At 46.5% G+C, this 26579-nt stretch overlaps 1 protein-coding gene across 1 annotated transcript in view; it reads left to right on the top strand.

The window, feature by feature from the left end:
• Positions 1-26579, top strand: part of LOC109039052 (uncharacterized) — a 62297-nt gene that overhangs the window by 24756 nt on the left and 10962 nt on the right. The window contains exons 3-5 of the mRNA XM_019054383.2: positions 5141-5207; positions 16739-16993; positions 25495-25555. Of these exons, the coding sequence (XP_018909928.2) occupies positions 5141-5207; positions 16739-16993; positions 25495-25555 (383 nt within the window). The remainder of the gene's footprint in view (positions 1-5140; positions 5208-16738; positions 16994-25494; positions 25556-26579) is intronic.

Genomic DNA, 26579 nt, shown 5'->3' with positions numbered 1-26579 from the left:
ACCTTGAGGACGCTCGAAGGTGCCTTAAGATAACTTAACAGGAAAAATTTGCCCATTGAAATAAATATCAGGAATACTTAAAATGTGGAATTCGTGGCTTTGAATGTGAGGTTTGGCGACCGTGCCGGAGATCAGAGCGGCACGAAATGAGTCCCAGCGTGAGGCTGAGGTTAGTGACAAGCACCGGCTGAGCGAGATCCTCGGCAGGCTGGATTCCCAGCCAGGGAGCACGGAGCAAGGCGGCTTTCCCGACACTGGAAAACCAGCGCGGAGCACCACCGCATTCCGCGACGGCCGACCGAGGCGTCAAAAATATTTCACCCGGCGAGACAATGAACTCCAACAGGTCGTATTTTATCCCCTCTTTGTGCACGGCGAAATCGCGCCGGGTGTAACTCGGAAACTTGGGTGGTGGACTGCCGCAACTTTGTATTCTCAGTCGAAGAAACATTCAAAAATTGAGTTATCATCCATCAAAACAATCTTCGATTCCATCCAGTGTAATTCAAATAGTAGATTTTCCATTTTACCAATGGAAATTGGACTGAGTTAAGCAGAAAGGAACCAACCCACATTTTAGGAAAAATTGAGTTATGAGTGGTTTTGAACTCAACCACTGCTCTACTATCTATCCCCAAAAATTCAAAGTTTTTGTTGGAGCAAATTTTGCAGAAATTGAACTTGAAGTTTATCTTTTACATTGAGTCTTATGCAGGAGCCAAACTTCAAACCTCTTTTTCTCGGTTCGATCCCGATGTGGCGTGGTTCCTCTCTGTTTAAATCCGTCCAATTAATGTACACTCTCTTGTAATCAATCTAGGTACGAACGGTTTTGTAGAGCAAAAGTAATTTTAGCCAGCATTTTAGGCGCAATTCGATTGATGACTCACAATCGCATTGATGAAAATTAATGAAGCCTCACTACTTTTTTCTCCTAAATTGCCCGTCTCGATCGTACAAGGGAGCGATGTCCCCTTAATTTATAATTTACCCACCCGCCTCCTCCTCTTCATTTGGTAAGAAATTTGATCGTTTTATTTTACTGCGTTCGTGCAGCTTTTCATGCACAAATGCAAGTTGGCCGTCGTACCTCTCGGGAAGAGGGTCTGGTGGAAGTAGCATTAATAACGGGGAACAAGTGTGCCTCCTCGCTGGCGGTAATTAATTCCGCGGGCGACCTTGGGAATTCGGCGAGGCTAGTGCCCGCGTGCCCCCAACCTCCGGGCACCGAGCAAGTGTCAATTTCTCGGTGACCTCTGAGCACTGCAGTCTGGGTGAATAATTTCGACGCTGTCGTCAGATAGAGCGTTGCAAGTGGTACTTACAGAAATAAGTCCCCGCACCAACGGCGCACCGTTGTATCGTGTCATAATATATGGCATTGTCTTACTCCCTCTGCTCTTAAATGGACGTATTTTTTTCAAACGAAACTATGTGCATTGTGACGTGAGCCCTGTAATGCATATATTCTTACGGGTATCAGGGCTCATGTCTCAATGCACATAGTTCCGTTTGACAGAAATGCGTCATAATGCAGATCGGTTTAGCCCCTAATTCTTCTAATTTTATAAAATTAAGGAAATTTTCATTTCATTTGTTTTCGGCACTTGATTATTTCTTATTTTACCTATTCTCTATACTTATTATCCGATGCACCAAATTTCCTGTAGGCATGAGGAGCAAGGTAACGCATTTGTAGAGCTAAGATTTTTCCTCGCTGGTGGGTGTTTGGGGAGGGGGGGGGGGGGGTTTAGACCTTGACTCCCACGGCAGGCGGCTGTAAATTTCGGTGCCGCCGAAATTCCGAGGATTCTATGCGCGGTTTCGCGAGCCGCAAAAAGTTGCATCGCTCCACTGCAAGGCGACGCGAACGGGAAAGAATTCTCACAATTGCCGTTGTCGAGGTGTGCGGAGCTGATCACGGTCTCCAAATTCTAACCTTCTGTTCCTCTCTCGTCAGTTCATCCCCACGCGACATCACTTCCCCGCATGACCAGCGCCGAGGAGCTTAAAATCTTTATCCATTGCGAACACGTAAGGGGTAACATGAGCCGGGGTCCCCGCCCCCCTACGTCACGCTCGGCCACACGGCGCGCGACGCTGCGTGAATGGTGGACCATCGCTGTCGCGCTCCATTCATTAGCGCGAGTGGAAGCGCTGCGTCCAGCCGGGGCCGAGCGAGGCGCGCTCGCACCTTGCGGAACGCGTCCGCCGGCTCGGGTTACCCCACCGCACCGCCTTACCCGCCTGATTAATTTCACTCACAATATTATGGAATGATTTCCGTAACCCTTGCGCGGGGGAGCGCTGCAGTCGCGGGCGGGTGACTGATTCGCGGGGGGGAGACATTCTGGCGGGGGGGCGTATGTGAATCGCGCGCGGGCACCACTGTTGTGCGCGAGGGTGACTGATCCGGGGGAGGGGGCCATTGTTTCGATTCATCGAAGAATCGATACACTACAGTGTTGCCAAGCCTATACACCAAATTTTCATGTCTATGGTTTTGAAATGGACATTACAAGTTCGAGTTTGTTCTGAAGATGGAAGAAGAAGAAGTTACTGTTGTTTGTTTACATAGTTCACGAGGAATATGGGGTTAGGTTTTATGCTTCAAATTTATGCTGACTTTAATTTCGTGGATTACTGAATATCATAATACGTAATTTGGTGAAATTAAACGCCTATTGATTTGGAGATGGCTGCTATTGGGGGAATAGGTAAGTACGTAGAACTAATTTTATTTTATCGCTGACAGTCTTCCGAAACTGTAATTTGGGCAGCCCAAAACATTGCCATAGCAGATAACGTAAACAATCTGTAATCAACGTAATCAAACAGTTAGAACATGATTTTCTGTTGAATGGCGTTGTAAACTGATATGAATTTTGTCGACTCATTTTTTTCCCTAAACCTACGAAACACCAAGGAGGCCATTTCTTGGACTTTGGACATGAAACGACTTAATCTGTTTTTCCACAACCATACATCATTGCACCAATATTTTTATATAGGTATTGGAAGAACTTTCAGACATTATCTTCCATAAAATTATAATGTTTCAATATAGCGATGTGTAAGATTGTTTACGTTATCTGCTGTGGCAATGTTTTGGGCTACCCAAATTACAGTTCCGGAAGACTGTCAGCGATAAAATAAAATTAGTTCACGTACTTACGTATTCCCTCATTAGCAGCCATCTCCAAATCAATAGGCGTTTAATTTCACCAAATTACGTATTAAGATATTCAGTAATTCACGAAATTAAAGTCAGCATAAATTTGAAGCATAAAACCTAACCCCATATTCCTCGTGAACTATGTAAACAAACAACAGTAACTTCTTCTTCTTCCATCTTCAGAACAAACTCGAACTTGTAATGTCCATTTCAAAACCATAGACATGAAAATTTGGTGTATAAGCTTGGCAACACTGTAGTGTATCGATTCTTCGATGAATCGAAACAATGGCCCCCTCCCCCGGATCAGTCACCCTCGCGCACAACAGTGGTGCCCGCGCGCGATTCACATACGCCCCCCCGCCAGAATGTCTCCCCCCCGCGAATCAGTCACCCGCCCGCGACTGCAGCGCTCCCCCGCGCAAGGGTTACGGAAATCATTCCATACAATATTGAATGGAACATGGAGGAGGATAAACGAGACTAATCGCTCGCCCTCGTCAGGAACATCAGGCCGGAACATCCTCGCAAGCCATCCGGAACAATTTTTTTTTCGGCAGTTTTTGCAGGCACTTTCTCTTCTAGGCTCCGGTGGACGCTGGGGGTAGTATTTTGGGTTCTGTTTTTCCCTCGGTTACAAGCGTTGATGTTGCGGTTTGGGTCGCTTTTGCGCATTGGCCAACCCTTTCAACCCAATGAACGACCCTTTTTTTGCGTGATGTCAAAATGATGATCAATGTGATAGGTACGAACTCCCAGAGTACTTTTTTGATCACTTCCTCCCAATTTTGCGATTTTACTTTCTTCGGAAATTTTGGCTTACAGTCTTTTCTCAACAACAACAGCGTCCTCTCTTGTTTCCGACTTACCCCAAATGGTTCGACGAATGATATTCATAGGATGTTCCAGTATTATAGAAATTTTAACAGCCGTTAACGTTTACTGTTACAAGGTAAACTACAAAACTTGAGGAAATTCAAAATGTGAAAATCGTCGACTCTCTTCAGAAACGCCAATTGATACATAATCGAAGGAGTTTCGATATTATCCCGGATTTGATAGAGGCCCTGATTTGATGCTTCTGAACGTCAGAAAGTTGCGGAACCCGGGCGAACTCGTAGCCGATGAGAGTGGGCCCCCACGACGGACGGCGGTGGATGACAATGACGATTACGATTTACCGCGCGGTTTTAATTAGAAGTCGAGCTCGGGGGTCGAACCGGTGACCTCGACGCGGAGTCGCGACACGCGTGCGCTACGGCTCCGGAGTCCGGTCTCGGGCAATTAACCAAGTCGCGAAGCAGGGGGGGCTCGAAAAAGACGTCCTCCGCGGATGCCACACCGGGCGCTCCTGGCCCCCCTCCGCAGCCACGTTCCCGTCGAACCGGCAAAGATGGATGTCAACGAACGGACGGCGCGTCGATGGATCGATCGGCAAGTCAATCATCGCTCCTGGAATCCCGGCGGCTGCCGGACTTAGCGCCGCCGAGCGCCGGACCCCGAAGCGAGCCCCGGGTTTTCCGCGCCGGTCTGGCAGGGGGGGCGCCAGCGGCCGCGGAAAAAGTGCAGTCGGACTGTAAAATAGTCTCGGTCCTGGCAGATCGGTGACGCCAGCGGTGTGCCGCCCGGACTGCAAAAGCGGTGATCGACGGCCGTTGTCGCGGGTTTTTTTCGCTCGCGAACCGGTTGCGCCGCGGACGAACCCCCCGGCTGTCGCCAGCAGTGCAGACCCGGTCCGGTGCGGCGGCGAAGGAAACACACCCTCGGAGAAGAAAAATTGCAGCTTTTACAGGGAGTACTAGTTGCCAACCGCGCCTCGGGCGTCAGGTCCGGATTTATGATCCTCGTTTTTTAATTCCCATGAAAATATTTCATTACTTTTGGCTGATTTTTCAGGATTTTCATTACTTATTACCGGTAGTTGGTAAAGGAAAATACTTAATGAGCTTTTTTGTTTGTTTACAGGGGACATTCTCGTTAATTGTCGAGGCCTGGCATGATACGAATACTACAGAAGGACCCGTAACTCCAGGTATGTTACTCACACCTTACTTACGTCACCAACTTACGTTCTTATGGAAAAAAATGTATTCAATTTTGTCTATAATTAGCAGTGGATTCACAATTACAGATGAGAGATAACGCTCAAAGCAATGTGTTTCGATTAAAGCGTTTCTTTCGAAAAGATGCGAAGTTCGATTGTTTCCGAAATTAATTTTTTATCGGAAAAGCAATTTTGTTCGCCTCCTGTGTAGTTTTTCCTGTCTCCTGAAAAATTTCGTTTCTCAAGAGTCTGCACCCTTTCGAAATTAACGTTTCACTTCGTACCACTTTAAATATGGTTCTCTCTATTTTTTTCGCTATCGGATGTTTCTGTCACGGTTTCGTCCTGAGTAGTGATTCCTGTTTAGCGAGCCCATCGCAAACTGAAGGTCGGAAACGGAGGGTTTTTTGCCGGGTCTCGTTTGAATACGCGCAGCTCGCGACGGTGCCGGCCGCGGGGGCAAAAGTTCCGGTCGAGGCCATTATTTAATAGGCCACCTGGTCCCTCGCGGCCGGGGAACGGGGCCAAGGAGGGCCGAAATGGGGTAAGGAAGATCCGAGAGGAAGGAGGACAAATCTTACCCTCGAGAAGATTCAAGTTACCTGCCCGCTCCCGCCCCCCTTCCCCCTCCGGCCGCGACACCGGAAGCAAAATCTCGCCCCGCGCCCTCTCGCCGGAAGCCTACAGCTGCTGCGCACTCGCGGTTCGCCCCGGCCCGGGATGCGCACGCAACCAATGTCAGATTCACCCGAAATCCCAATTTCCCCTCCGAGATAATCGAATTTTAACTTGGCCTCCAGAGCAATGTGTCAGTGGGACTGCATTTTGCAGTTCAGAATCTCGATTTTTTGTGGTGACTGGGAGCTACCATGGATACTCCAAAACGGAGATGTTTGGTCGGGAAAAGTTATCAAGAAGGTCGTATACTGAAAAAAATGCTCTAAGATGTAGAGTCCAGACTCTTATAAAATTTGACAAGGAAAAATTCTCTAGATTCAATCGGATTTTTGCTCGAATCGAAAGGAAATCCGCTTAAATTAAGTGGCTTGACTTTCGATGCGAGCAAGAGTGCGATTGAATCAAGAGTATTTTTCTTGTCAAATTTTTTAAGAGTCATAGGTAACTCTGGATCTAAGAGGCGGATTTTCCACTGAACTTATTCGTAAAGATTATAACAAAACTTATCAAATATCAGCCAGAAATTTACAATTATTATTGAAAAATTAATACTCTTTGCTTTTAAAGATGTTACTTCGACAAACATGATTTATTTTATCACAAACTTCAGTGTTTTACTTTTTCTGGCTCATCCATAGAGGAACCTATCAGTATGAGGCCGGAGGCCCCCATAGTAAGTATTAGAAGTACCCCCAGTCGTATATCTGCATACAAGCTTATTGCACCTACATTATTTCTAAAATGAGTATTTGCCCTTTGTGGCAATGCTGTCACATAGCAGCGTATAGTGCGTGCCGCGGCATCCCTGCGCGAAACTCGGCTTTCGCACACAAACATGTGCGTAAAATTACCTGTTTCCTCTCCTTTTTTTCGAGCTCCCGGCGCGCCGGAAAGAGGAAAAAAACGCGGGCCGTGAAAGCATGTGTTTTGGTGAAAAGGTGTCTTTGTGCGTTTCGGGCCCGGGACGAGGGGGTCCTTAGAAAGCACAGAGAAAGGAGTAAGAGGAAAGCTCGACTATCAACAGGAAAAAAACTACGACGGAAGGATTGTTGAGAGTAAATAAGGATGAGAGGTGAATCTTGACGGGTGAAGCATGATTAAGCAAAGATTACCGTGGCGGAGGGGGAGTTGGACGAACGTCTGCCGGACGGAACTATGTGCATTACGACGTGAGCCCTGTTATGCGTATATTCTTATGCGTCTCAGGGCTCGTGTCTGATTGCACTTAGTTCCGTTTGGAAGAAATACGTACAGTTATTCAAGAGTTCTATAAAACGTCGAGGCTCGCTCGCGCTCTATTGTAGAGCACTCGAGGATGCCTTCTCGAGGAGCATTCCGTGGCTCCTTTGACTTCAAAGCGCAACTCCAATGTAAGATGAGATCTATTACCCGTAAAACTTAATGCACTCCAGGGTTCATACGCGAACGGTCGTACGCTTTTTAGCAACGATTTTAGTACGCCTTAGCGCGTCCGGCTCGCCCTCGAATGTTTTTGTTGGTTCAAAATTGCTGGACCAATTTGGAGACGTCCAAAGTGGGTTCGGATTTTAGTCACATTTTTTTTCTTCTTCCCATCTTTATCCTCCCTTCTTCTCGCGGAGGAATAGAATCTAAAGGGGGTTTTCGTCGCCGTTGCTGAGCGCGAAGGTGGCGTCCAGCAGGGAGATGAGGACGGTCGGAGATGCCTGCGAGCAGGGTCAAGGAAGGGCCAGCGGTGGAGTAAGCACTCAAAGAGTCGGTGGAAGCTCCCTGCGAAGACTGCCTTGCGCCCCCCCCCCCCCCCTTAAGACTCCCGACCGTGGCTTCCCGACAGACCGGCGACCGACCGGTGTTGTCGTGTGTCGCATCGGGAACATTTATACTCAGGATACACATCTATAAGGCTTTTTTGATACACCAGACCAAGATTCCTAAGAGTAGGATTTCCTTTTTTTCCGGTGAAGCATTCGAGTAAGTATCTTTCGAATGTGGCAAATGTGGCGCCTATAAAATGCACTTGCCCCATAATTATTTTATAGACTGTTTTGCCGAAATACCTTAATTTTTGCCACAGTTCCTCGGTCGAAAGAATGTAACTCCATTCCAAGGTTGCAAAATCGACTCGAACAATACAATTTTTACAAGAATGTACCTGTATGATTTTTGTCCAAAACTTGTCTGTTTTAGATGATATCGGAGGAAAAATCAGTGGAATTTTTAGTCAGGTATGTCCAAGATTCTCTTGGTATAAATGCAATCACCCAAGGGATCATAAGGACAATTTCAATGTAGAGTCATTCGTTCGCAAGAAAAACGACGAATTATAGTAGGGAAAGTATACACTGGAACAAAAACACATTGGATCTTGAGTCCAGACTCTTAAAAACATCGACAAGAAAAAATACTCTTGATTCAATCGGATTTTTGCTTAAATCAAGAACCAAGCCTCTTAATTTGAGCGGATTTCCTTTTGATTTAAGCAAAAATCTGATTGAATCAAGAGTACATTTTCTTGTCAATGTTTTCAAGAGTCTGGACTCTAGATCCAATGTGTTTTTTTTTTCCAGTGTGGGGTTATTTCACGATAATTTCGCATCATCGACTCAAGGCTGAGAAGGGCGGGCGACGCGGCAACGCTGCGGATCGGAATGTAGACCGATTTTGCGGGGACGGGGGCCGAACAGCAGCTGAAATTAAGTATTTCTATGTTAACAGACTCTCATAGGTTGATTGAAAAAGTATGAAAAGATTATATCTGGTCGTCCGCGCGGGGATGCCGGAGCCGGCGGGAATCCCGCGGACCGGGCGCGGCGACCGGGGTCTCCGGGCGAGCGGCCCGGCAAGCGCGGCGGCGTCCCCCGGCCGACGGAGATGCACCGCGGGTCACGATTTCGGAGTTAATAAGATACGGGGGAGGGGGGAGGGGACGGGGCTGGATGCCTGACCGCGCAACGAACTTCGCAGGTTCAGGTTCAGGTACAGCCACCCGCGGGAGGGAGACACTCCTCCCGGGCCCCGGGTCCCCCCGCTTTTAATTTCCTCCCGCGCTGCAGATTAATCCCGCCGCCCGATTTATGGTTTTAATAACCATCATTCCCCCGGCCCGCGTGTCAATACCTGTAATTCCGACCCCCTCACGTTCACATTCGGCAAGTGAAGTGATCCTAACCCCACTTCTGGATGCGACGACGACTCCGGAGGTTTGTCCTTTGATTATACTCCGTGACCGGGGTGGCAGTGATGTCTCCTCTTGTCTTGTCAGCCCCCCCCCCCCCTCCTCTTCTGCGCGTGTGCAACGACCCTCGCCACGGTCAAATGTTATCCTCGTGCGTACCCTTGTGATTGTCTCTCGAGATTGGAATTGAAGTCCAAGAGACGGAGAGCTACCATTCCAATTGAAAATAATAATCCTGGAGGCGGTCATCAAATAAAGACATCTACTCGTCGAGCTTTTCGTTTCGTCCACTCGACGTTGTTTGTTTGGAGTGCGGTCGAGCCTCATTCACCGGTACAAGAGGAAGATGTTGCCAAATTGTGGAAATTTTCTTCGAAAAAAATACATCCGGCTCTTTGAAGCTTTTCCATCAAACGCTTTTAATTGAAGGTTGTTCGCTTGTATTATTTGCCTTTTCGAATCCAGCGATTTTTTGCTGGTAATTTTCATGCGAGGAGGTAAACTGAAGAAAAACAACTGACAATTTGGAAGCCTTAAAAGAGAAGCTCAATTTTCTTGCAGGAGTCAATATCAATCGCGTAGGTTCGGAGAGGAAGGAATTTCAAATATGCAGGAAAAACAGAGAATTCCATCAAAAGCACAGGAATTCTAGACTTTATCGTCGAGGTGGCCTATGCTTTTAAGGACCACCTATTTTGTTAGAGTCGAACAAAAAATTCAAAAATAAAGGGGTGGGGGCGTAATTTGCCAAACATTGTTGTGCTAGCAATTGCAACCCCGTTGTGGAGGTGAGAATTGGCAGCAGTGCGCCGAGCGCGAGTCAGTGGCACAGTAAGTGCAAGGTCTGTTCCTGTGACTGAGCTTTCGGGAACAATCGCGCATCCTGGAGCCCGGAGCTTGCGCTCACATTATCACGGAGCTTCCCGACGTTCCGTGCGCGCTCCATCGCAAATACCTCAAGTCTCAGCTCTCCAGGATCTTGGATCGGAATTCGGGAGAGCTTCCTGTAGCACTGGAACTTGGCACCCCGTTGCCGGGTGAGCTCGAATCTGGAGTTTCATCCGGTTAATACGTAGACATTTTCTTCGGAGAAATCGGAGACGCACCCTTCAATAGCGATGAAACGTAACAAATAAAAAAATAATACCATCATAAGGTTGAACCATATTTTCGTTCATTAGTGCAGAAACGTGTATTTGGATCGCTGAGTTTTTATTTTTGAAACAATTAATTACACTGGAAAAAAGACACATTGGATCTAGAGTCCAGACTCTTAAAAACATCGACTTAATTTGAGCGGATTTCCTTTCGATTTAAGCTTAAATCTGGTTGAATCAAGAGTATTTTTTCTTGTCAGTGTTTTCAAGAGTCTAGACTCTAGATCCTGTGTGTTTTTTTTTTCTTTCTTTTTTTTCCCAGTGTAAGTCTAAATATTCTCTTTTCAATTTTCTTGTATCAGGATAAACCTGCTCGGCAAATAATTCATGATTGTGTGTCGAACGGAGATACGTAACTTTTGTCGCATTGTCGATTTGCAGAAAGGCAAATATTGTTTAATTTTTTCATTTTCAGTGTTTCTAGGTACTACCATTAAAAACTTGCGAAAAATATTAGGAAAATCTAAAATAAATTTTTAGTAGACACCTTGAATCCTTAAATTTTCGATGAAAGCGAGTAAATTGAAACTGTGTCCGCTCCGCCTTTGATCAGCTGTAAACTTGTCTTGCACGTTAAAAGAAATGGGATTCTGTAAAATGTGGCGGTGAGGCGCTGGCGTCTGAGCTTTTGGGAGGCCATTAACGGAGCCGGGACCGGGGGTCTTTTGGCCGGCGTCCAGCGCGGTCCGCCGCCGAGACGCGACGCTTCCTCAAACGTATCCGTTGTCCGCTTCCATGGCCCATAAATTACCGGCAGTTTTATCAATCCACTCCCGACCTTAATTAAGTAATCAATCACCAATTGCTTGCTTGGAGCCCTTTCAATCGTCCGCTGCACGCGACTCATCCTCTTTATTGCCTCCGTTTTGTCTCCTCGTGCGCCTTTTCACTCGCTGTCCTGGCCCTTTTACAGCTGGTTCTTCCACCTCAGGAGTTCGGGACACCTACACCTTTCTTCCATGACTTTAGCCTAAACCGTCTTCCAAAAGAAAAAAGAATCGATGTTAAGGAGATGGTGAAACTGGGTGCACACCGTCGATAAAAACTGGAGAAAATCAGTGAATTCGATGTTATCAGGAAAAGTCTGGAAAATATCGGGAAAATTGGTTCTGTAAGAGAAAGTTCTGTGTGTTTTCAGCATATTTCAAACATTTGATTCATTTCTTTAAAATATGTTGATTCTTTAAAGCTAACGTGTATCCATTAATTCGCCTCATAATTCGCGCCAAAAATAAGGAAATCTCCTCTAAAATATCGGGGAAAAATCAGGAAAATCCAAAATTAAATTTTAGATATCGGATCAACATCAGGAAAATCCAAGGAAATATCGGGAAAATCCAAAATTAAATGTTAGATATCAGGAAAAATCAGGGAAATCCAAAACTACACATTAGTAGACACCCTGCGTAAAGGCCTTTCCAAGTTTGAGTTCCAAGCTCCAACTCCCTGGCCCTCGAAAGCTGTCGGGAGAAACCTCGAAGCCACCTTTTCTCCCATCGATTTTCCAGTCCATCGAGTGGGCCCCCGAGAGGAGCGCTTGGAATCCTGGCGGCGCTGAGTATTTGTTTGTTGTAAGCGGAATAAAAGTCACCGAGCGGCGCGGCGGGGATGAGTGAATCCGAGCGGACGAGACATGTTTCGAGCGAGTCAGTGTCACTGAGCCCGCATCGAGAACGGAAAGAAAAGAATCAACATTCCCGCGAGGGGCCGCGGGACGGGTATTTTCGGTGACAGGTGAAAGAAGCTGATGGACTCAATGAAACGGAATACCCGTATAAAGCTCATACCTGGTGGCCGCTGGGAACCTCGGGGGCCCCCAGGGCGGCGGGCGCCGGGAGGGGGGATAGATTAATTTGTCCGCGTGGATGGGATACCTCGTGGAAAATAAGAAGGTAATTTGTTGACGGTTCTGGCGAGCTTTACGGAATCTGATAAGCAACGGCGCGATTGCCAGTTTTTTCTACTCTCCTGTCGGCTTTCAGAAGTCCTATAGTAGATTTGTTTTGTCCTGGGGATGTTTTCTTCGTGATTACGAGAGTGAAGAGTCTTATATTGGTCTCCGAATATGGTTGAGATAGTAATTACCCTTAAAATCTTCAAAAATTGGGAAATGTCCCTTCAAATGTTATGAGACGAAGAATTTTTTTCGTGAATGATGATGAAAAATGTATGAAAGTTAAGAAGGGTCCATATGGCTGAAAATGGTCAAAAATTAGAATGGATTTCATTTGAATAAGTTAAAAATTGAGAAATCACTTCTAAACTCTTATGACGCACGAGTATTTTTTTCACGGATTTTGGAAATGGTAAAAAGAGGTATTCTTTTACTTAACTTGCGTTCGTGAAAATTATGATATTAACTCAAGACTGTCACAATTAAGGGGATTTCATCCATTTTCACATCTTTAACTGAATAGATCGAGCGAAATATTGCACTTACTAAGTGGAGATGTATTTTTTATTCCAACTGCTTTCTACGACCGAAACAAAGGTCAGAAACAGCCTGATGCGTTTTTTGGATGTAGCTTTATATTTAATTCATCACCCTTAGTTGTACACAGAGGTAGTCGGGCAAACTTTTTACCAGTGTATAGCCGATGCGGGCGGGTGCTACACGGCACTGCGGGTGCGTCGCGCGTCGGACAAAAAAAAAAGGAAAGGAAAAAACAAAATACATAAAGACTCGAGAAATGAAAAGTCGGAGGCTGCGCGACTCCCGAGGCGAGACCGCTGAAATTCTCCTGGGTGTATTCCTCCGATCCTCCGGCGGGTCGGGAGCGTTCCCAGCCGGGGCGGGGGAAAAAGTCTCGCAGGTATGCTGTACGCCGGAGCGTCGGGGGATACCAAAAGCCCCCCCTCCGCCCCCCCCCCCCCCCCCCGGTCGCCTCCCGAGCCCGCGATTTACATTCCTGGTGGCCCCCGACGGATTCCCACGGAGCAAGTTGAAATAAAAGCTGAGAGTTGGCCGAGTCCCGGCCGGACGGGAGTCGCGCGTTGCCGCTGCTCACGACGCGACGCGACGCCCCGCTCGCTCCCTATTCGCACTCGCCATTCGCACTCGCCGTTCGCACTCGCAGCGTGTTTCGGCTGAGCGGATTTCTATTGTCTTTTCGGGAGTCATCGCCAACCTCGCCCCGCGGTGAGTCATGAGCCATGTACGGAGTAATTTTTTGCGCTCCTGAGATGATGTCGGTTAATTCTGCTTCTTGCACTGGGAAACAAACACATTGGGTCTAAAGTCCAGACTTTTGAAAACATTGACAAAAAAAAATACTCTTGATTCAATCGGATTTTTGCCTGAATCAAAACGAAATCCGCTGAAATTAAGAGGCATGGTTCTTGATTTAAGCTAGATTCTGATTGAATCAAGAGTACTTTTTCTTGTCGGTGTTTTTAAGAGTCTTGACTCTGGATCCAATGTGTTTTTTTTTCCAGTGTGCCGTTCCAGGAACTAAGTTCTTGAAAAGTCATTGAAAACTTGAAAATAATGGAAAGGCCAGAAAATCAGGGCTCTGTAGTTGGATTTCTGTATCTGCGGATCATTGCATACCACCATCCATTGAATTTCTGCCTTTAAGTTCTCAAGTTAGGGATTTTTTTTCTAATTTAAAGAGACTCCGAGCTTGAAATTTTTTGTGTAAATAATTTTCATTAGAAATTATGCCCCTCCATGAAAAAAAGAAAACAAAAGACTTTAAAATGTCATTAAATTGTATGCTGTAGACCCCTCAGTAGTCACGGGAATGTAAGGGGATTTTGAAATCAATTACAAAATGATTCGTAGCCACCTTTTCACATTCATATCAAAATTTCCCCTCAAGCGTAAAATATGTCGATTAGGTCACGGAAAGAACTCCGCGAAAATTAACCGCTGACTCCTCCGCATTTTTCAAGACATTCTAACTGACATCATGTCTTCGCAATACCTCCACTTCAGTAGGAAATGTGTGGATATTCGCTCTGTTTGGCGGACGTGCTGGCAAGGGCAAGGAGGAGGATGCGAAATCGTGTTTAATAATGCGAAGAGCACCAAGGAGGAATGTCTTCATGCTCGCCTCCACTTGCGCTGTCCTTGTTTCCGTCTCTGTCTCTCCTTCTCGACTGATCTGTTTGGTATCCTTATCTCGCCTTGCCAGCAGCCCTGCGATGCTTCAGAAGCTGAGGCAGCAATTGCCACCGTCCTGAAACAGGCAATTTTGTAATTTTGTTTTTCCTCATCTCGATCAGCTCCACTAATAATTACAAAATCCAAAAATTTAACCCGGAAGAAATCCCGACTATGGACTAATTCCCAGTAGGAAAACCAGAACAAGATCCAAATTGACGACCACAAGAATGAAGAAATTAGCTGTTGTAATTGCGTCAGGTAAAGCGTTCTCAGTTTGAACCATGTTGAGCGTGTTGCCTATCCACTTGCAACTCGGCGCTGTGCGGGTTGCCTACCCGGCGACTCGGTTCCCATAAAACGAGCCCGGAGCTCGGGGTTAAACCGACACCGCTCAACGTAATGAATTGTCCGCACGGGGAACACCGCGTCTCGTCGGGAGGAACGAATTAGCCGGGGAACGAGGGAGACGTGCCTCCCGAACGTCCGCGCGATATATCGATTGTCGCGTTCCGCGGGGAAACAATCGCAGTATCGATAGTTGCGCTCGATATGACGGTTCGGTCGCGAGCGAAGCGGAGCACGACTCGAAAATAAAGAGTTCAGAGGTAATGCAGTGTTGTCGAACTTGGCGGAATTCCTTGAGGCATTTCGCCCGTTGGTCCTAGACGAGGTCTCCAACTGCCCCAAGGAACAATGAAATGAAGGATAATCCAAGATGTATTTTATCATATCTTCGGTAGTTCAAAATTATAAGTACCGTTTGTGAATCTCAGGTAGTAAGCACTCCAAATTTTCTCCATGATCCTTATTTTTGATGCCTTTTGATGTGAGGGTTTAAGAAAAGACCAATATTATTCGAAGAAAGCTTGGGAGGTTTTCATTTAATTGTACTGCATTTTGCTCCTAGGGGCTGCAATTTTTGGCTCGTCTGTAAAAACACGTGTGTACACCGGGAAACCAATTGTACATGCGTTGTTCATAAATTGAGCCAGAAATTGTAGTTCCGAATCGCAAAACGTATTCCAATTGTTCTTAATATAAGTTCGCGTGTTGACTTGAATTTAAAAATGTGATAAAATAGATGTATATCCGCTAAACTTGAATGAAATTCGCTACCAGCTATCTATAAAAATCCCCTTTTTTGAAGTTCCAAGTGTCTTTCAAGGCAAATGCTAAAAACCCGTGCATGTTGAAAGTTCTTCTGATGACGATTGATCAAAGGCTAACTTGGCCTCGGGCAGAATATCGGCAGCCGCGGATGGATGGCGAGGAAGAAGAAGTCGGGGATGGATGTGGCTGGAAGAAAGGTGAATTACGCTTATCTGAAAGTAAACGTGTAATTCATGGCATTGGCCGGAGGGCCCGCCCCCCAGACCGTGGGAGCCCCGGGCCCCATCCAGCCCCCGGGTCTCGGGGTCTCGCCCCCGGCGCAACCCCCTCCCCCCCGCCCCGCCCGTGCCCTGTAATTACGTGACGTGATCCCGTAGTGACCTTTTGACAACACTTTTCATTCCGATCGCTGCGCGTCAACGATCATCTTCAAACAAAGGAATCGGACTAATTCCACTCGCCATTAACCGGTTGTCTGGAGTCTGCCGGTCCGGCGCGGCGGGGACGAGGGGGAGGACGAGGAGATACGTAATAAATCTGTGGGTGGGTGAGCGGAAAAGGAAAGTGAGCTATGACGGACGAATGCCCGGCGCGGCAGGTGAAATATGGATGTCATCAGTTAACCGGTTGCTTCGTCTTCATTTGCCTGATCTTGACAGTGAGCAGTGAGCTGTGTAAATATGGACGATAACCAGTTGGGTTTTCTTCTCCAAGGGGTCGGCTCGCTCTCGAGTAGGGCTTTTATTCGAGGGTTTTCCAACGCATCGGAAATCTTCTGAAAGAGAACCAAACTTACAGTTAGGGGATGAAATCGTCATTTTTCGGACGAATGAATGTAACCGTATTTCAATGTTCCTAAATTTTTTATCCGAGAGTTTCCCAATGAATTGGAAATCTTCTGGAAGAGAGCCGAACTTACTTTCAAGGGATGATATCGTTGTTTCCCAGACGGAAGGACGTAACTATATTTCAATGTTGCTAAAATTCCCCTCATAAGTTGCACTTTTTACGGGAGAATCTTGTGCATATTTGGCTAAAAGTTTCACCGATTTTTCTTCTGATTTCGAGTGAAAATCGGAAAAATTTTCGACGAAAGTGCGCAGGTATATCCTTGTAAAAAATTGAATTTTTTGAGTCAATTTTGCAACGTCGGAATGGAGTTACGTTCCTTCGTCCAAGAAACGACGAAATGCCAGAAGATTCTACAGTGATGCTATCCCGCAGGTGGACAGTGCAATCCATCCTGACTGAAATTTGTGAATTTTTCCTTTTCGAATTCGTTTTCTAACCATGTGATTGTCGGGTTTTGCAGGGATGGGGGTCCTGATCAAAAGACTGACAACGCAGCGCTACCTGCACATCAGCGAGAACTGGACGGAGGCGGTGCACAACTCGGACCACTCGCTCATGTCGTACGAGTTCAGGGTGACCTGCGACCCTCACTACTACGGCAACGGCTGCGCCAACCTCTGCCGACCGCGCGACGACAAGTTCGGCCACTACTCCTGCTCGCTCCAGGGGGACCGCGTCTGCCTCCCCGGCTGGAAAGGCGACTACTGCACCAAACGTAAGTACCACATATTTCTATCCTTAAGGAGCTTCCAGTGGAATGGTCAGAGGACAATGAGTTGCAGAAATGTCGCGGGCATGTTACCAATGAGGAAGCACAACTTCTGGCTCTTCAATTGGACGTCATTCTGCAATGAGGAACTAAAGTTTCTGACCTATCCGTAAAAGCACCTATCTGTGTAGAGATACTAATGGCACACACGTTGTTTCTAAAATGAGCCGAGGATCGTAGTTCCTTAGTCCAATTAGTTTGACATTTTTGCAATGAGGAGCCACTACTCCTGGCTTTTCAATTTGACGTCATTTTGCAATAAGGAAGTAAAATTTCTGACCCATCCGCAAAAGCACCTATCTGCATAGAGAAACTAATGGCAAACACGTTGTTTATAAAATGAGCCAAAGATTGTAGTTCCTCTGTCCAATCAGATTACCTATCCGCACTGGTAAATTAACAGCATTTATTTTAAAATGTGCCGAAAATAGTGTTGCCTGATCGCAAAATTGCCATTGGAGGTCCTCAAAATTCCGTCGGCAGATAATATTGCCGTGGCTCTGACTCATTAACAAAAACGCAGACCACTTTGTTCGGACGACTCTCATCACCGGTCGGCGTGAAAATCACCGAATTTTTGACTCGTTATTTCGTGAAACGGTGGAGGGGCGGCCGCTTTCCCTAATTACTCCATTACGGCCGCGCCGGCTCGTATCTTGTCATTTTTTCCCGCATATTTGCCCACGACTGACAGTCTCCGAGCCGAGTCCTCGCCCCGGGAATGCGGGCAACCACTTGCCACGTCTCGCCCCGATTCTAAATTTCATATCCTCCGTCATCGTCATAACTCGTCGACGACCAATCGGAGGAAAAAGTACCTCCCGGAATAGTTTCCTAACCGCCGGAGAATTCGTTTTTTTTTTTCGCTGGAAAGAAAGAATGATAACGGGGAAAAAACGGAAGGCAGCAATGTCGGATTCATCTCGGGGTTCGTTCGGACGTTTAATTCAAGACGAAATCATTTAAGTAATTATTGATTACTGTCAAAACACAGATTCAAAGAATTAAGATCATATAGAGTCGCTCAGCCTGCATCATGTAAATTTACCCCCCCCCCCCCCCCCCTGACCCGACCTATTTTATCGTAGGGCAGTCGTATCAATTCAGAATACCACGCATTTTTCACAGTGACGTTACTTAATGGTGTCATTTTAGGGATGGGGAGGGGGGATGATATATCCTCCCTTGTGCTAGGAATTTTGACCTTCCATTTTTGTCAGTTTCAATGGCTTTTTGGACTTTTTCGAAAATTTTGCCGCTTTTGTGTGTTGACATTTTCTTACGTCAGTTTCCACGGCTTTTTGAACTTTTTCGAAAATTTCGCCGCTTTCGTTAAAAATTGTGCGTCCCTCTAATATTATTCAACCCCATTTTTCCTCCTACTCGACGAAATTTTTCCGGGAGGGAGTAGTGTGCCTCAGGCGCGTTGCGGAGCCCAGTTTTGATGCGGATTAGTGTTAGTGACCAAGTTTGTGGTCCAAGGGGGAGGGGGGCGGGGGGGGGGGGGGGCGTTGGGAGTTCCCACGCTCGGGGCTCCGGCCCGGGGCAAGAGGATCGTAGCCGCCCGAGGCTGAGTAATAGCCGGGCACAATTTCACATTGACCCCTGGAACCGGGCATTTATTCATTATTATATCGGTAATCAATAGTCGGGGCCGCCGCGCCGGTAAGCCACCGCTCCGGCCCCGGCCCTGCAAGCATGCCCATGCGGCCCATATGCTCCTCCGATTAATTGCTCGCTCGCGTTCCTTCCCGAGACGTCCGGGCCCGTCGTGACTCCACCAACGCCCCCCGCCAACCCCCTACTCCCACCCCCAGCGTCCCTGGGAAACCTCGGAATCATCTTCATACACCCCCACCCCCCAAAAATGGAAATCCATTTTTACCGATGAAAAAACTGGTTTAAAACGAAAAGGGGAACAAATTCGTAACACCCTTACTCCCACCCCCTGAGTCCCTGGGAAACCTCGGAATCATCTCCATGCACCCCCACCCAAAAAAAAAAAAAAAAAAAAAAGGAAATCCATTTTTACCGATGAAAAAATTGGTTTAAAACGAAAATGGGAACCGATTCGTCGTCTCTCGGACCAAGGAACGTAACCCCATTCCAAGGTTGTCAAATTGACTCAAACAATTGATTTATTTTAGGAAAGTGTACCCGTGTAATTTTTCCCAAAATTTTTCTGATTTTCGCATGTAATCTGAGGAGAAATCAGTAAAATTTTCAGTTAGAAGTGTCGAACATTCTCCAGGCTATATACAATTTGCGAGGGAAAATTTGGCATCCTTGAAGTGAAGTTTGACGAATTGAGCTAGAAGAAAAAGGAACTTTCTCTCTGTTTTCCCCCTGATACACTCGGTCCAAGAACTCCAGAAAGACCCTAACAAACTCGATGGCTCTTTCGGAATTTATATTTCCAACCTTTTTCTGAATATCTCCCTTTAAATTTTATTTTTTCTCCGATGCACTTTAGTTACAATTTTAATTTGTCCTCCCTTGGATTCCATTCAAAACTTTCCTCCGTTCTCGGCGTTTTTCGAACCGATCCGAAAGCTTAAACCTGTAAACCGTAAACTCTTTTTTGGCACCAGAAAGTGTGAAGTAAAAGGCGATGAAGTGAATAAAAATAGGATAAGACTCGTCTGACTCGGAACACGACTTTTAACTCGGGCGACGAAAAAAAAGAAGGACGGAGGAAAGTTACGAAGTCGGCGAGCACGTGTTGCAGGAAGGCGGGAGTGGATCCGACATGAATCGCAGAAGTTCCTGACCCGAAAATGACCTGAATTCCGCCCGAGTTGCCGCGGCCCGGGCCGCCCGTCTCCGATGCGGTGTTTTTGCAGATAAACAGAGCACAATTGCAATCCCTGCTCGGAGCTGATAATTGACCCTTAATTCAATTTGCATGCATGCACCAGCGCCTCCAGCCCGGAGAGCGAGCCCGGGGGAAAATTTCCCGATGCGCTGCACCTCCCCCGCGTTTTCACCCTCTTCTCGGTTCCTATTTTGGTGAGATGATAAAAACTGTCAAAAAAAGGATATCATCTCAGGTCAACTAAACTGCAAACTTCCTAAAACAAAGAATTAGGAAAAAATGATAATAAGAGTAAATTGTAGAGTGTTAATCTGTAAAAGCCTATACCTAAATGGCGTAAAATTTCGGAATTTCACAAGTTTTGGCTCGCACTTGATCTACACAATTTTCCTTCACACTTACCTCAAAGGGACTTCATTCTGCAATTGGGAAGTACTATTCTTGGCGCATCCTTAGAATCGCTTATCAGCATAGGAAAACAAAACGGCACGAAAGTTGTTTTTAAAATGAGTCTGAAATAATAGTTCATCATTGCGAAATGTGGTACTGGGACAAGATGAAGATTTTAAAGATCGTTGACAAATCAATATTATTTGCTATCTAGTTTTAATTTCACCCGTCGTTGTTACTTAGGGGTTGTGTGTGCTCCGCCTCCTTATCAACAGCACAGCGAGCGATTACAGCTTAATAAGGCTATGAAGCCGGGCACAATTGCAAAGGACACAAAGTCAACTAGGGTGCGTGTAATTTAGGGTGCGGTATCGGGTATTGTGTACCTGTCAAAGGGCGCAACAGGCTATGAATCAGGGTGGAATTGGGATCCTCGCAAGTGTTGCTTTGCGCCCGCCGAGCAATGAGCATCGCGCGTCGGATGCGTCGTCGTCAGTCCCGGCGGAATTGGCGCGCGTGGCAGCTGGCAAGAAATCAGCTCACTTTTTACGTTCTTTTTAAGCCTCGGCGCGGGGCGAGGGGGTGCGGGGGTGCCGCAGCTGTCGGGGCGAGACTCGCTCCCGGGACTTGAAACTTACCATGCATCTGCTTCTGTCTCAATATTAATACGCCTTTCGGCTTCACCCCTTCCACTCCGGAGGCCCTGCTGCAGCTCTGCGCGCTCTGATCTTGCCCTTGCCCGCAGAGCTTCTTTTGAGCCCGTCGCTCAGCTCTCCAGATCACGGTTGGTCGTCTTCGAACCTTCCCTAACAGTGGAAAATGCCTCAAGAAATATTTAATGCAGATCTTGGCATTGTTTTCAATTAAGCACTGCTGAATACCCAGGTTTTTTGCGAATACAGGAAAAAAGTCTCCCGGATCCAGAGTTAAGCTCTTAAAAGTATGACTGTAAAGAATACTCTTGATTCAATCGGACATTTGCTTGAATCGAGTGCCGAGCCTGTTAATTTAAGCGGATTTCCTTTCGATTCAAGCGAAATTCCGATTGAATCACATGTATTTTCTTTTGTCAAATTTTTCAACTCCTAAATCTGACTGTTATGAAATGAAACCAACGCCAAAAAAAAAATGTCTTCCTCACGAAATAGCCAATTTTTTCACCACCCATCGTAGAACAGAAAAGATATTGCAAGTTTTACGTCACAAAAAAGTTTAATCTTTTTGTATCAGAGTGATCGATACCAATCGCAGGAGCTCTCAGGGGCTGACTCAATATTTCACTCCTTAATCGATCATTATACTGCAGCGCAAAGTAGCATACATCAGACTTATAGTCGCACGTATGCCATAAACTCAACTGCGCCATTATATGACCCAACTTTCCACCAAAGCACGCTTCGAAACGACATTCAATTCTATTCAACCCACGAAGCGATTCGTTTGGCCGCCTCGAGCCACCTAAGCCTCGGTCGAAAAAAAACCTCCGGACCTACAGTCCGCGCTTTCGAATCCACCGTTCACGTTCTGAGGTTATTTCAAATATTGACTGAACGAGTTCAACTCTAACGAATAGAGTTGACCCCTCAAAATCGAATCTCAGCCGGTGACCGCGGGGGAAGGGGGGGGGGGGTGCATAGGGCAACAAGCATTGCGAACCAATCAGCCGAACTCACGACTTCCCATCACTGTGAAATGTAAATGGTAGCAATAAAGTCAATCACGTTCTCCGCGGGAGGAGGCTGTGAAGGGGGACTTCGGTCGATGTCTGACTAAACCGGCAATCTATATAGTCTATACAGTCTAATATCTATACACTGGAAAAAAACACATTGGATCTAGAGTCCAGACTCTTGAAAACATTGACAAGAGAAAATACTCTTGATTCAATCAGATTTAAGCTTAAATTAAGAACCAAGCCTCTTAATTTGAGCGGATTTCCTCTAGATGTAAGCTTAAATCTGATAAAATCAAAAGTATTTTTTCTTGTCAATGTTTTCAAGAGTCTGGACTCTGTATCCAATGTGTTTTTTTTTTTTTTCCAGTGTAGTCGCAAATCACAATCGCTTAAAAACTCGAAGGCCGTCACAGTATTAAATCTACTTGTTCTCTATTTTCTTTAAATCTCGTGAAATACTATTATATATTTATAAATATATAAAACATATACATAAATCCGTGGGGATTTGGACGAGGGGAAGACGAAAAAAATGTCTTACGAAGATTCTCGAACGTGCCTTCCTGTGCTTTCCGATTGCGTAAAGTCCCGTCCAAGACAAACGACGATGATCTGATTGTGGCCCCGCTGAAATCAAACCCGACCGAGCCGAGCTCAGAAGCTGCGGAGGGACGGAGGAAGGGACGAGGCTCACGTTCCATTCAATCCGCCGGCTTAAATTCTAATGCGATAAAGTCTCGGGGTCTTAATGAAAAAGTTTGAGCAAACAATTCGATCCCGACAAAGCGAGCGGACGCGCTCCACGACGACTCCGGGCTCCCTAGCGGATGTTTGTTATTGGCTAATCCGGGGGAGCAGGGCCCGGGGGGAGGGGCAGGGGGGGAGTCGTAATAATTAAGTTTTTCGAATCCGTGGCTCAAGTGAAACGTGGGCAATACATTACCTAAGTGCAGTCTTGTGAGTTGCCGGTTGGCTCCGATGCACTTTGATTCTTCCTCGCGGCCTATTCAATGTCCTGCCCCCGCGGACTGTTGTGAGGTTAAGTCGTCGTCTACCTGACCCTGACATAAGGGCGTAACTACACTCCGCAATAAACCCTATCTTACATACATTTCAATGCTTTTCTGGGCTCATCTTAATGTGTAGTTACGCCCTTTGTCAGCCAAGCGACGAAGTGACTCGGAGGATCAATCGCATTTCGCGTCGGGGTAGAGTTCCTTTACACTGAGAGTAAAAACGTTACGAATCCATTTCTGATTGGCTCCCTTATTTTAGGCCTCCACAGCGTCACAAACGGGAATAAAGATTACATTCTCATAAATTTGCAAAGATTATAAACTGGAATGGATTGGGAATTGAGGCACGGCAATGAACAAACGGAATGAGAGAAGGAGCGATAGGAATTCGGGAATAAGTTGATCAAATTAACTATATTTTGCAATTCGGAACTATAATGTCTGGCTCATCTGCGAAAACACTTTTGTGCACAGGGAAACTAATAGTACTTATATTGTTCTCAAATTACGCCAGAAATTGTAGTTCCTGATTGATTGCAAACTGCAGTCCAAATGTCGTCCTTAAATCTGTTTTATTCCATCTCCCCGTCAATGCTTTGCCAGAGTTCTGCAATAACCACAGCTCTAAGTTCCCTGTCGCTTCTTCAAGTTCTCTCGCCGGTTCTCTCGCCGGCGGCAACTCCGCCTGGAGGAAGGTCCGGTCGGAGCCGTAACTTCCTCCGCAGCCTCGGTCGCACTGGGCACTGCAGCGATGCGCCGATGCACCGACGCATTGATTAAATACGAGTTAAGAAATCATTTCTCGGAAGGATCGGCCGGGGCCGGGCCACGTGACTGAAATCCAAATCGGGTGTCGTACCGGGCGCGCACGTTGAAAAGAGATACGTGCCGCCCTCCCCTCGACGCGAGTCTTGTCTTATGATTTATAAGACACCAGACATGATTAATTGGTCCGACAGAGAGGAACGCCGCTCGCCCGGCCCGCGGGGATTTTTCCGCCCCCCGCTCCGCTGCGCCCCGGAATTGTTCGGGGCCCGGAGCCCGGTGTGTTGGTATTTGTTTAGCCTAATCGAGTGCGCTACTTCAATTGGCTCCTACGCTGATGACTTGTAAATCTGTCCGCGCGCGTGTAATCGCCGCGGATTCGGCCGCCGCACTGTGGATCGAGTCAATAGGAAAAGTTGGACAACTTTTGGGAACTTTTTAAGCCGTTCATACACAATTTTGAGGTTCTTAAAGTGGGTTTAATGGTTTCCTTGTGAAATTTTCTTCCCGGGGGATCCCTTGAAATTTAAAATGTGACCAAATTAACATCAAAATTTACAGTTTTAGTAAAAAGTTTCATGTCCAACCTCTCTAATTGACTCGATCCACTGTGCGCCGCCGCTAGCTCGCACTCGCGCCTTCTTGCCGCCGATGGAATCACACTGAAGGTGTCTCGGGCGAAAACCGCCTAACTCCCTGCTGTAATCGTATGACGTATACGCGGTTTTGCCTAGCGCGAGTGGCTTCTTGAGATTTTTCCTATGGATCATATTTTGCATTGAGGAACCACTCATTTGAGCTCAACAGTTAAAGCGCATTTTTGCCCATCAAAACTAATGGCACTTATGCTGTTTCTATCATGAAATAAAAATGTTGGTTTTTGTTTAATGTATTACCAACTTAAGTCCCAACTGTCTCCTCCCATCCCTCAATTTGTTTCCAATTTCTCTGCCCCGAAGTTACGTGCCTGGACGAAGAATTCCCAAAATGGCTACTCAGTAATCTGTGTGTGTGCACTGAGTGATAGTATTTAAATGAGCGTTTATGTATCAAAATTACCTCCAGGACTTTAACAGAAAAATTGTATATCCTGTGATTCCCATTGTCACCCCTGCACGAAGATTCCGAAACGTGAAGCAATGCATTCGAAGCCTTACATGACGAATGTCCTTTTATGCAATGTACGTTCTTCATCCGCAATGCATTTCGAGTTTTAACCTCCTGTCGTTTCGCATGTACATAAATTACGGCTCGAATAATTTTTAAGGCTATGAATGAACGTTGACTGGCCGAAGGCAAAAAAAAAATCCAAGAAATTCGAAACAGCTTGTTGTGGTCCTTGGGCCCCAGTGTCGTTTGTACACGGTTGTCCACGCAACAGCGATGAGCCTGCAGTTTTGGGGCGAGTGAAAGGAGAAGAGTCAAAAAAGGGGAGGGGGTAGCCCTTGGAATGACTGACTACCGTAAAGAGAAGCGGGAACGACTGATTGTGAGCATCGGCGCTTTTTTCTCAGAATCGCGTTTCGTTCCGATCCGGGCCGAGCCTTTGAATTGCGCTATAGCGGAATCATTTTATAACCGTAGGTGTTATCGCTGGGCCTCGCGCAGCTTCCAGGTGGTCCTGCGGGCGGCGGGGTGAGGGGCGAAAGGCGCTGGACGTCTTGGCCATTATCTAGGCCTCGATGCAGCTGAAACGGGCCTTTGTACGACGGAGGACCGTCCAAAATCGATTTGCTTACCTGTTGCTCGATGTTAATCGGAACTGTTTTTTTTTTGTTTTTTGCAGCTATCTGTTTGCCCGGTTGCGACGACCAGCACGGACATTGCAGCAAGCCCGGAGAATGCCTGTAAGTGCCCATTTTTCTACGCCTTTTACCTTGTTCTCTGCTCTACCTTTTGTCCGGTTCCGGATGCCTTTGTTCCCTTTGTGCACCCCTGCTCGGGATTGTTTCCGAGGAGATACCTGTTGAAACGCTTAATTAAGATCTGTCGCGTGACACCTTGATTTTCGGGGTGTTGAAACGTTGTCAGTCGCGAGGCAAAGCGAGGGAGGAATTCCGTGCGCCTTTTGGGATGGACAAAATGTATAGGGGAAGGTAGCGTTTTGTTAACTTCATCAATTAACGTTGTTGAAACGACGCTCCTACCAGATAATGATTCAATAATTTTAACAGAATATTTGAAGGAATGCTTCCATGAAAACCCTTCCTACCATCATGAATCTCCAAAATTTTTAAGGTAACGTTCAGCACGACATTTTTTGTAAACCACGAATGTTAGATGCGCCATATACAATTTCCCTGCGCAAATTACAAGGAAACAAGGAGGAAATCTGTAATTTTCAAAATCCCGGATAGGGAAACGAGAGAGTGAAGATTTATCCGATTTGGAGCTGTAAAGAGGTTGCGCTTTTGTTTGGATCCAATTAGCATTATCACTCACTCGAATCGGCTGCAGTAGGACCGAAATCGAACCAGCTATTTATCACCACCTCTTTTAATGCCTCGTAAGGGATATAAATCGATATATTTTGAATCATCAACTGGAAGTGATCTCCTGTCACGTTACAAAAGAGCGTTTTGGCAACGTGGGAGTCTGAGAGTGAGTCATTCTGCTGAGTATCACTTGTTCATTTAGCGCTAGGTCGGGGCAAAAAAACCGAGTGAGAAAAGTCATCTGCAGCTGGAAACGCGAGCTTTGGGACGGATGCCTCGAGACGCTCCGGGGAGGGGGAGGAGGTTGGTCAGGGTCAGGGAGGTCGCGCGGTTAATTTGTGATATTGCACACGGACGATGGACCAGGGGAGCAAGGGATCGTGCGACGGACCACGTGGGGTCTGGCCTTCACCGGCGAATTCTCCTCGCCGCACTC

The sequence above is a fragment of the Bemisia tabaci genome, chromosome 4 (assembly GCF_918797505.1).
Source record: "Bemisia tabaci chromosome 4, PGI_BMITA_v3".
Classification (NCBI taxonomy): domain Eukaryota; kingdom Metazoa; phylum Arthropoda; class Insecta; order Hemiptera; family Aleyrodidae; genus Bemisia; species Bemisia tabaci.
The sequence above is the reverse complement of the archived record's forward strand: the minus strand, read 5'-3'. Positions and strand labels throughout refer to the sequence as shown.